Genomic DNA, 11,586 nt, shown 5'->3' on the forward strand with positions numbered 1-11,586 from the left:
ATTATCTATTAGTGTTGCATGCTGGGTTGTTACTCTACTTGGTTTTGTAATTTTTGGGTATAAACTGCATCTATATATTGTGTTAATAAACTCCTCATTTCCTGTGTGCTTGTTAGGATTTAACAAATCTATATTGAAGTCACCACATATGAACATTAATTTATGACTTATTGACGAGTAATTTTCTTCCAGCCAGTCATTAAATTTTTCTATGCTGGCTCCAGGTGCTCTGTAGATACAGCTTATTACAACATTCTTCTTTTTTTCCAAAGATAGTTCAACAGTCACACATTCGAGTAAATTATCTACTACCCTAGACATTCTTATAACTAAGGTTTTTATCTATGTACAAGGCCACACCACCTCCCATCTTATTCTCTCTGTTTGTGCATACCAAATCATAGCCTTCAAGGTCAAAATCCATTCTTTTTGAAACAGGTGATGTCAACAGGTGACTACAATTGTGATTTGGTACAAAAGTGGCATTCAAGAAAGGCCGAGCCCTTTAGGAGTAAAGATGGGCCACCAGTTTGCCAACATATGTGTGAGAAAATTATTGAAATGTTTAAAAACAATGTTCCTCAAAGAAAGATAGGAAGGGATTTGGATACATCATCCTCTACTGCCATAACATGATTAAAAGATTCAAGGAATCCAGAGGGATTTCAGTGCACAAAGGGCAAAGGCAGAAGCCTAAGCTGGATGACCGTGTTCTCCGAGCCCTCAGGCAGCACTGCATCAAGAATTGTCACTTTTCAATAAGCGACATAACCACATGGGTTCAGGATTACTTTGGCACACCTGTATCAGGCACTACAATGCGTAGTTACATCCATAAATGCCTCTGAAAACTGTACTGTGACAAAAGGAAGCCCTATGTCAACTGCTTTGTGCTCGGAAGAATCTGGGATGGACCATAACACGGTGGAAAAATGTGGTCATATGAATCAGTATTTCAAGTTGTTTTTTTTTGTTTGTTTTTTTAGGGAAAGGACACAGTGTGCTCCAGACCAAAGATGAAAAGCAACAAGTCCAAAAGCCAGGGTCTGTCATGGTCTGGGGTTGTGTCAGTGCCCTTGGCAAAGACAACTTACACTTCTGTGATGGCTCCATTAATACTGAAAAATACACAGAGATTTTGGAGCAATATATGCTGCCTTCAAGGCGACACCTTTTACACGCCCATGCATATTTCAGCAAGACAATGCAAAATCTCACACTGTGCATATTACCAAGGCCTGGCTGTGGAGGAAACGGGTGTGAGTGCTGGACTGGCCTGCCTGCAGTGCCGACCTGTCCCTAGCAGAGAATGTGTGGTGCATTTTGAAACACAAATTACATCAACGAAGACCCAGGAGTGTTGCGCACCTTAAGACTTGAATGGCACAAAATGACAACTGACACACCGAATCACTTGGTGCCCTCAGTCCTTAAACATCTTTTAAGTCACACCATGGTAAATACTTTACTGTCAAAGTTATTTCTGAATGTGTTGCAGGCATCAGAATTGAAGTGAGTTTATTAAATGTAATACAGGACACAAATGATTTACAAATCACTATTTTCCGTTTTAACTTTGATTTTACATACAGTACATCCCAACTTTTTATGATTTGGGGTTGTAGTTTCCTGGACACCTCCTCTTTAAATATGTACATAATCAAACTTCTCAAAACATATCTCTTTTGTTTATGGATAAGAAATTTGCCTGAATAAGAGATATGATGCCTCAATAAAGATTCACACAAACCTTTGGATTCTGGTGAAGTAGACACTGTTTCAGCAGCTTTGCTCTTCTTTGATTTCTAAAGCAAGAAGGGAAATGGAGTGATTACTTAATATAAATAAATCATTAACCCAGACATTAACTATAACTTGAAAAATGATTCCAAGACAAAATTCTGACTAGATACATCAGTTATCAGAATTTATATATTTCTTTCTTGTGAAGAAAAATACTATTGAAAAACTAACCAACTAAGAAAAACACAATATTTTATAGTATATTCAAACCTGATCACCTACCAACATTTCATCACCTTAGATTAGCTGCAATTCAATTATAATTGAAACTTACCTTAGTTTTGGCCTTGGCCCGCCTCTCTTCCATCTTCGCCCTCAGCATCTCCATCTCCTCCTTAGTGCCATTAAGCACAATGATGTCCTCATCTTTAAATGGGTCCCCACACTAAAGCACAAACAGGACACCCTAGTTAAAAGACACTGACCCTGGCTGACAGTAGAAAAACATTTCATGTAAAGGCAGTTCATACTCAGCATTTAGCTTTAACACCTTCTGCAGCAATTTAAAAACTGTTATTTAGAACTAGTGTTAGTTCAGTGTTAACATTAATCATATTTTAGTTTAATCATGTATCCAATGAGCTGATGAATGTCATCAAACTAACTAAATAAAAACTAATAAAAATGGAACAGGTTTGTGTTATATGAGTTTTGTCTGAAGCAGGCTGATGCATAACAGTGGAACCAACCTCACAGGAATCATTTCATATATCTTAATGCAAATAATAAAGTTAACCTATCAGAAAAGACTCTAAGACTTTAAGATATCTTTAAATTGCATTATCTAGTGAATGAACCCAAGTTATAATGTCAATGTAGTTAGTAGCTCTAAGGCAAATGCTTCCAAGTTACACATTAACAGTGTGTGACTGTCTGGCATTTCAATTTAAAGAGCCCATGGCATGCTTTTCTTTGTTTTTTGACTTAACTACAATGTTAGAACAGTGAATTATCATCTTAGATGTGACCTAAAGTTCAAAAAATGAGGTGCACGTATGTTCTAGTACTTTTATGCAGGAGCGACTTTGTTTATACAAGTCTTGCAAATTCTCGCGAGCGAGAATTTTTTAAACAAAATACCATATTATGTGATAGTTTAAGGATTTACTTGTTGTTTTACCTGACCAGATCTAACCTACAAGCAGCTGAGCAGTGAAGCACCCCGGGCCGGTGAGTGATTAGCTCATTGACACTGGATTTCTCCCAGAGCACAGTACCTGGTATTTTGACTGCTTGAGACCAGTGTGTCTGCCACATGTGATGTGTTGCTGGTTAACTTGAGGATTAACGACCCATGATGTTATTGTCGGTGCTATGCTACCTGTTGGAATTAGTTTCTATGTGGTTGTGTGGGGGGAAAACGCAGTGACCACCAGTTGGATTTACCGACCTTGGAGCTACTTGAAAGGGGTTGATGTTTCCACTACTTGGCGGGACTTAATGGTAAGTTTAAAAAAACACAGGTTGTATGTCTGTTAATACCTTGTTCCTGTAATGTTAGAGAGAATTGTTGTAAGGCTTGGGAAGTTACTATGTCTGCATTATGCCAGTTAAAATATGGGATTTCTCAAATACCTGCTTTGTTTAGAGTGTTACACATCTCTTTTCATCGGTATATATATCATTGTTTATCTATCTATGGAGGAGAAACTCTAATTAATGCCTTCGCAGGTCGTTGAGCTGTCCACTTTCGACAACACCGGCAGCACGAGGTGTGCGCGTTCACGAGCTATCCTCTGGTTTTTAGGAAGAGGCTCTCTGGTTTTATCATTCTGAAATAATTGGACTATTTGGAGCTATGATGGGTGCAAAGCTAATCTAGAAGTACCCAAGATTAAACAATAAATGGCTGGAGATGAGCATGCCATGGGCTCTTTAATGAAACAATGTTTCCTGCTCATCTACCTTAACACATAAATTTCTCAACAACTGGTGTTTCTCTGAAAAAGTTAATTAAAACCATTTAAGTCTATTTAAAAATACACAATCTCACAAAATGCTGCATGATCAGACCAAAAGCCCAGGAAAGTACTTCAATTCAGTGCACAGACTAGTCAGGCAATGTCATCCTACTTTGGCTTGCAAAGCTATTTTAATATTTGTGAGGAATATGTGACAGGGATATGCTGGCAGAAAAGGCAGAGAGAAAAAAGTTATTTCCATGTGCAACCGCATTTTTTGCCTATGAAAAGTTCATCTGTAGACTGTACATTGTGATGGAAACATTACTGAGTGCAATTATTAAAGCACAATATCCAAATCAGCTCTCCGTCACATGACATCCCTTTTCATTTTATTTGCATGTAGGCTGCACTTGGTTTACAGTACCTTCAGAGATTATTCAGGGTCCTTTACATACTTTTTTGTGCTTATTATTTAGTTTTAAACAACTTTCCATTTCAATTTTTACCCATCAATCTACACTCAAAGCAAAAACACACATGCAAACACACACACACACCACAAATATATTAAAAGTCAAACTGGAATCCCTCATGCCTTTGTGTGACACTGAATTGTGATCAGGTTCATCCAGCTTGCTTTATTTATCTTTAGGAGGTTTTCCGCTAGAGGACTGTACTGAAATGTATCGAGCTGCTGTGGCATGCCAAACTGACACCAGGTGCATCTTGTTTGGTTCAATCATCCTTTTTGCATTTGCCAAAGCTGGAATCCCTGTTTTGTGCATACACAGTGGTTATAAATAAGGCTCCTCTAATATAGAGGAGTCTTATTTATAATAATAATAATTGGCATCTTACTTCCTTGACTGAATTCAAGTACATTTTATGACAAATACTGTGTTTTAAACTTGTTAAATAGGATTTTGTCTTTATAATAAGATGTTGCCTGCAGAAAACTGTTTCACCAAGTTAAAAATCCACTCCTTTGTTACAGACCAAACCAAAATATAGCAGCAATTTCTCACTCATCATGTTTTTATGGATGCTAATTTATCAAAAGAAATGGTAGAAATGTTATGTCATCAAATTCAGCAAGAACCATTTGTAAACAAAACAGAGGGACAAGGCACAGTCTCTGAAAAACCAACCATTAAGCAAGCCAACCCAAAAACAAATGGCAAAAGTCTAATTCATAATTTTGTCTACACAGGCTGTATGACAGCTTCATAAAATGAAAGGTCACACCCATATATGAACACAAAAATGAGATCAAAGTAACACTAATACAAGCCCAGTGGGTGTGAATTCCAGCAACGTGCACTGTTCAACACAAGACGGATAATCTCAGAAGCTGACCAAGCAGGAAACTCTGTGGCTGCTGCTGCTCTCAAGTCAGTCACTCTCCTGCTGCTTTCCCTGCTAATGGCAGTACTTTATCTTCAACTGAGTGAACAAGTCAACCACAACATTGTTTTACCACTAAAATAGCCACTTGACAGGCAACAAAACGATGAACAAGACGCAAAGATGGATGGACACACTGGATAATTCAAGATGAGCACTTCTAACTGAGGAAATTAACTGGAATTAAAGACGTGGACGAAAAAAAAGGAAAAAGAATTGAGGAGCGTCTGAGGAGAAAAGAAAGCTGCACTGTAGCAGTTAACAGGAAACTCTATGGGGGAGGAGATTATCAAAACCTCAGGGAGGAAGGCAGAGAGAGTGAGAGAAGGGCTGTGTGTGTGAAGTGTGAGCACACAAATGCGTATCAGGGGTGCGTATGTGGGCGTTACTGCTGGTAACCAGGCGGGGGATGGACCTTTTCTCGAGGGGAAAAGCGACTTAATCGGCAAGGAACACAACCAGAGAAGATAAAACCCATGCGCAAAACACTCTCACTCTGCTATGGACTAAAGCTTGGTGAAAGCAGCATCCCAGGTCCCACTCGGGAAGAAACAACAACAACATAATGTTGTCAACCAAATTTATCTCAGAGAATGAACAGAAAGTACTCTACTGATGCTGTTGTTCCTGTTGATGCTGATGACGGCACTAATGGAAATAACTTATTCCCCGCTGGACTCTGGATGGACTATGGTAACGCGCTCAGTGCAGCTCGTTCAGTTAACAATGGTCGGAATAGGTACTGATGTCTAATGTTTTACTTCTTCACCATACGGACTACAGACTGACGTGCCTCAAAGGTAACTGGCTAACCTTGCCCTGTCTTTGAAATTCTCTACATGCTGCGTTTCATTAGATGTTTGATCAAGATAAGACGCTAGAAGCTTTAGATGTTTGTTCTAGACAGACCAAGCATAAGAGACGGGTATAATGCCAAAGTGAATGCTAGAAATGTGGAATTATTATTACCCAAAGTAACAGTTGGGACACAAGGCAGAAGAGCTTTCAAAAGGTGAAATGTATACTAGGTGAAGGTCAAGGGTTTATTGTCATATGCACAGTAAGGAAACGTGTTTCCCTGTACAATTAAATTTTTACTTTGCCGTCCACACGAATGCTACACAACATAAGTGAAATATAACACAGATACATAGGTAACACAAAATTGCCTGATTATAAAAATCCTACTGTGTGAAGAGCAGTTATCCTGCAATAATTCAGGAATGTTTGCAAATGCTGAATGATGTGTTTCAAAAAAGATGACGGAGAGACATGTTGCAAATGATGCATCACACCTCGTAACATTTATTAATAGACTACACTAAACTACATTTTTTGAGCTAAAAACTGGCTTCAGCAACTAGTGCTAACCTACATACTTAACCCTATTTAAGATCCCTCGGGAGTCAGTACCCTTTTGCAAAGAACTGATCTGGATCTCTTTTGCAGTGGTGGTGGTGGTGGTGGTGTCTGGACACAGTGAAGCAGGGCTAGTATGTTCCAGCTTGAACAGACAAAGTGCAGCTTCCTGTTGTGCCTGGGAATGAGCATTATTGTCTGTTCAGTCATCTATTTGAGGGCCAGGATATCAGAAGAATCCAAGCCCCTACTGCCCTCAAGTTGCAGGAGTTTCTCCAATGAATGTAAAGACTTTTTTCCCATCACTGAAGAAGGATCAGAATGGCAACGCCATGGCTGCGAGGTATGGTTTTTATGGGGTTTTTTTTGTTTGTTTGTTTTTAGTTAAATTTCCTGACCAACAAAATGCACAGAAACTGTGTTAAAGACATGAGTCAGATAAACAAGATTCTGTGGTTGTGTCATAGTAAAAACAAATGTATTAAAAAAAAAAAGAAAAAAGAAAGAAACCATCAAATCAAAAAAGCAAATCAAACCAAACACTTAATTACACACTGATCTACACTGTGTTTCAACTTATTATGCAAGTGACATATCAATAGGATTTCAGTAAATCAAACATTTTAGTCTTGTTTTTTTTTTTTTTAAGAAAGTTTGTTCTTGCATTATTGCTCACATATTGTTAGATAACTGGCATCAATCTGAGCCAAGGTGGTTAAGTAATTTGCCAAGCGATCATAATTATAGGGAAACTTACTTAAAGAGGCTGTTCCACAATATTAAATAAGTCCAAGTTTTCATGAAATATAGGGAAGAAGAAAAGCAAAACTGTGCAATGCCTTGCACAAGGCAGGAAAACCTTAAAAACTGAAGAGAGATCATGAAACTGTGAAAGGATTTGTGAGAAATTCAGAGCATAAACAAATCTGGTGAGATAAAGGATTATTAAGATTGTCAGACAAATGAATATTATTAAAATGGCAGATATATAAAAAATCCATTGTTAAGCGGTAAACGGGTATCGTGATGAGTGATGTTCTAGGCTGGAATACTAGAAAGTGAGATGGTGGATCCCTTTAGGGTGCCCGAGGGTGTCAAAATAATTTCCACAAAATACGCTGAGTTCCTAACTGACCATTTCTAACTGTGGTATAAAAAGAAGACCCAGTCCTTGCAGACAAATTGTTTTTATGCATGACAGCGCAAAAACTACTGCAAAGTCTTTGGTGGCTATGGGAACAAAAGAAGACCAAAAAAAAAAAAAATTCAAGGTGTGGCTACCATAAACCCAAATGAGAACCTGTGGAGCATCCTTAAAATAAAGATCTATGAGGGAGGGCGGCAGTATACCTCAAAACAGCAGCTCTGGGAGACAATACTGGCATCCTCAAACGCAATATAAGCAGAACTTACAAGTTCAGTGGACGAGAGAGTTATTAAAGTGGGGCTCATACATAATATATAGCTTGAGATAGTTTTTGATTGCCTTTATTTTTGAAGAATGATTTATTCATGCAACAATACAAAAGGTCACTGTTTTGAGTTCATTATGGCCAACTGAATGATTTCAAACTGCAATCTGCATAATAATTTGGAACACTGTGTATTTATTGATAATGCATTTGAGACCAGCAGGAAGTACACTGAAAAATATGAGAAAGGATTGTGTATATATAAAAATAAAATAAAAAAAAGCAATATGTGTAACTCTGTTTTAATAATAGATGTAGTGTTAATACACTTTTTTCTCTACCTGCAGGTGGAAAAGTACATTTTGTATACTCCTCTGCAATGTTCCAATTTGATAAGAGACCTTCATTTCATCACAACACCTCTAAGCAGTGAGGAGGCAGCCTACCCTTTAGCATTCATTGTGACTGTTCACAAAGAGCTGGAAATTTTTGTGCGCCTACTGCGGGCCATTTACATGCCACAAAATGTTTACTGCATTCATGTGGATGCTAAGGTCCCAGGAGAGTACCAGGCAGCTGTACAGAAGTTAGTCAGCTGCTTTCCAAACATTTTTCTCTCCAGCCGTAGCGAGAAAGTGACGTATGCTGGGTTTTCCCGCCTGCAAGCAGATCTGAACTGCATGAATGATTTAACAAAGTCCAAGATTGGCTGGAGGAAGGTGGTGAATCTGTGCGGACAGGATTTCCCTGTCAAAAGCAACCTAGAACTGGTGCGGTACCTGCAGAGCAAAGAGTGGAGGGACAGAAACATGACACCAGGGGTCAAACAGCCAGTGTATATGAAGTATAGGACACATCTCCAGTACACAGAGGAGAGGGGATCTGTGAAAGGACTGGGTCGGAAGAAACATCCCCCTCCACACAATCTGCAAGTGTATTTTGGAACAGCCTACTATGCTCTCACAAGGGAATTTGTAGACTTTGTCTTGAAAAGCCCAATAGCTCATGACCTCTTGGAGTGGTCCAAAGACACGTTCAGTCCAGACGAGCACTACTGGGTGACACTCAACCACATTAAAGGTAATCTGTCTGTTTTGAAAGGATACACAGACATGCAGCAACATCCCCCTACTACAGACATAACCATTAGCTAGTTCTGCAGAATAGATCCTAGAACAGAACAATTAATTATTAACTAGTGTGATTATGATGTTTAAACTAAAGGAGTCGTAAGATAGAGAAGCATATTGAACGCAACAAGGTCAAACAACACATTTGATCGCTAAAAAATTTTCTGCACTGGCTTATAGACTGTGCTTTGTTGGAACAGGATTCATGTTTGCATGGGCTGTGGGCTTCAGCATGACTGAGGCAGTCACAGTACACAAGTGCATTTCCAGCCACCACTTTGAATTTTTAATTTGCCTGTAAAAATATTGCAAAAAGGTTTTAAGTAAGAAAATCTTTAAACCTAAGTCATATAATGACTCATTTTGTCCGTTATGTGTTTGAAGAAGCTCCAGGTAGCTACGTAAATGGAGGCTGGGAAGGGGACATCAGGGCGATCAAGTGGCGAGATCAAGAGGGATTTTCACATAATGGCTGCAAAGGTACAGTACAGCAGGGCATGTCGACTGATGGATGTACTATTTTAATAGATAATTACTGTGCTGAAGGGCTTCTCTACAACTAGTGCAGTTCAACTGTGTATTTTTAATTCTTTATGCTGTTAAGATGTCATTTAAAATCTGTTACATAATGTACAAATAAATAATTACTGCTAGTAACGCCCTACATGTACTAATTTTAACTTTTTTTCATAACATTATGCTACCCTACCCTACTGTGAGTACTATTAAGTAAAACTTGCCCACATATGCTTTGTCTTAGTTGCTGTATGTTTGGCTTGTTAGCTCCAGACAGCATTACAGGACCAATTACAAGCTAATGTAAGGACTCATCTGATATGATATACTCTCTAAGACTTTTACAATTTGAAGATGGAAAAAAATGATGAGATCTGTATGTAACAATAAAATACGCCCATCTATTCAACCAAAAGCACTGCGGCAGCACATGCACCATCACATACAGATTCATTTAAGATTTAAAATTTACAGTTCTGTGGAAAAACAGACACAAGCCCAAATCTAAGACAAGTGCATGACCAAAATTGTTGTCGTTATTTTCCAGGGCATTACGTACGAAACATCTGTGTCTATGGAACAGAAGACCTGCCATGGATCATCAACAAAAACAGCATGTTTGCCAATAAGTTTGAGAGTAGGACCTTTCCTGAAGCACTGGACTGTCTGGAGCAGTGGCACAGGAACAAGGTGCTGAGCCAGACAACTGTTCCCATAGACCCATCATGGCTGCTAGCTACACTGAGCACCTCAAGCAACAGCAGCTACTTTAACATCACTGCTGGAGCATAAAATTACAGTGAATTTCCTAAACAAAGGTTCTACTACAATTTTTCAATGGTTGTGAATGTCAAAAACATAAGCAGGAAGAAAATGAACTGGGAATGAAGGGATGATACACTGTCCAGTTATAGTGCAGCTACTGTTCACAGGTGATTTGTCTATTTATAAAAACTATAAATTGCCTGTTCTTTTTGATAATCAGGAGATGGTATCTATGCCAGAAAATCAAAATATTACAGTAAGGCAATGCAGTCAAAGCAAACAATGGCTGCAATTTTAAGAAAAAGACAAGTGAATAACAAATACCATCTAGATTATATACAGTACTGAATAAACTACTGCATATATATTTATTACTGTTCTATTTAATTCAATATCGTTTAATATTTTTCACTGTGCTGGTGTTGTCCAATGTGTCTTATGTCAAAGTGACTGTGAGATTAAACCCTATATAACATATACATAATTTTATTTTTTTTAAATAATTCCTTTTTTTCTGAAATGCTCTGCATTGAGACACTAAGTTTACTTTTTCACTGCATATAAAGTAGGGGTGCGATGAAATCTTGTGCTATTAAAACGTGACAATATTTATCGTCGAGGTGAAAGCTGGCTCGTGACATCGGTACATAGCAGAACTAGAACACTCTTATGTTCAATTTGTTGAAATGAGTTCAGGTAGAAGGTCACACATAGTATAGACCACACAGTTTCAGTTAGAAGTTGGAGGCTCATGCACGGTTCTAAGGTCTGAAGAGACTCATGTGAAATCATACAGGAGTGAAACCAGTCAGTTGAGTTTGTGGAAAAACCTTTTACACTGCTTTCATATTGTTGTCTTTTACTGCATATGACAACTCAACAAAGCTGACAACAAAGTAGAACTGCAGTGTCAAGATGATTAGTTAAAAGGTTTCAAAATGCGCCTGCATTGTTTCACAATGACTTTTTCCAATCATATATATCATCACTGAAGATTTCTTAAATGTTAAAATATCATGTGTGCAACTTCAAACCTCTGACATGCACACAGTAGTCACAGTTTTGAATGTACTCTATGTACAGTGCCTTGCGAAAGTATTTGGCCCCCTTGAACTTTGCGACCTTTTGCCACATTTCAGGCTTCAAACATAAAGATATAAAACTGTAATTTTTTGTGAAGAATCAACAACAAGTGGGACACAATCATGAAGTGGAACGAAATTTATTGGATATTTCAAACTTTTTTAACAAATAAAAAACTGAAAAATTGGGCATGCAAAATTATTCAGCCCC

At 38.2% G+C, this 11,586-nt stretch overlaps 2 protein-coding genes across 2 annotated transcripts in view; one reads left to right on the plus strand and one right to left on the minus strand.

Annotated features, from left to right (window-relative positions):
• The window catches only part of rtf2 (replication termination factor 2), a 27,516-nt gene that overhangs the window by 8,763 nt on the left and 7,167 nt on the right, over positions 1 to 11,586 (minus strand). Inside the window, exons 6-7 of the mRNA XM_020614083.1 lie at positions 2,078 to 2,188; positions 1,751 to 1,805 (exon numbers count right to left, since the gene is read on the minus strand). Coding sequence (XP_020469739.1) covers positions 1,751 to 1,805; positions 2,078 to 2,188 — 166 coding nt within the window. The remainder of the gene's footprint in view (positions 1 to 1,750; positions 1,806 to 2,077; positions 2,189 to 11,586) is intronic.
• gcnt7 (glucosaminyl (N-acetyl) transferase family member 7) lies at positions 5,089 to 11,431 on the plus strand. The gene is made up of 5 exons (XM_020613966.1): positions 5,089 to 5,911; positions 6,561 to 6,813; positions 8,230 to 8,962; positions 9,397 to 9,492; positions 10,076 to 11,431. The coding sequence occupies exons 2-5, from the start codon at positions 6,607 to 6,609 to the stop codon at positions 10,318 to 10,320; spliced, it is 1,281 nt and encodes a 426-aa protein (XP_020469622.1). The 5' UTR covers positions 5,089 to 5,911; positions 6,561 to 6,606; the 3' UTR covers positions 10,321 to 11,431.

Source organism: Monopterus albus, unplaced genomic scaffold (assembly GCF_001952655.1).
Source record: "Monopterus albus unplaced genomic scaffold, M_albus_1.0 scaffold1.1, whole genome shotgun sequence".
In the NCBI taxonomy this organism is placed as follows: Eukaryota; Metazoa; Chordata; class Actinopteri; order Synbranchiformes; family Synbranchidae; genus Monopterus; species Monopterus albus.

Excerpts from the sequence above, each read along its gene's own strand:
- gcnt7 (XM_020613966.1), top strand. The coding sequence starts at position 6,607 with ATGTTCCAGCTTGAACAGACAAAGTGCAGCTTCCTGTTGTGCCTGGGA. Across the intron at positions 6,814-8,229 it reads GGCAACGCCATGGCTGCGAG|GTGGAAAAGTACATTTTGTA; the intron begins GTATGGTTTTTA and ends CTCTACCTGCAG. Across the intron at positions 9,493-10,075 it reads TTCACATAATGGCTGCAAAG|GGCATTACGTACGAAACATC; the intron begins GTACAGTACAGC and ends GTTATTTTCCAG.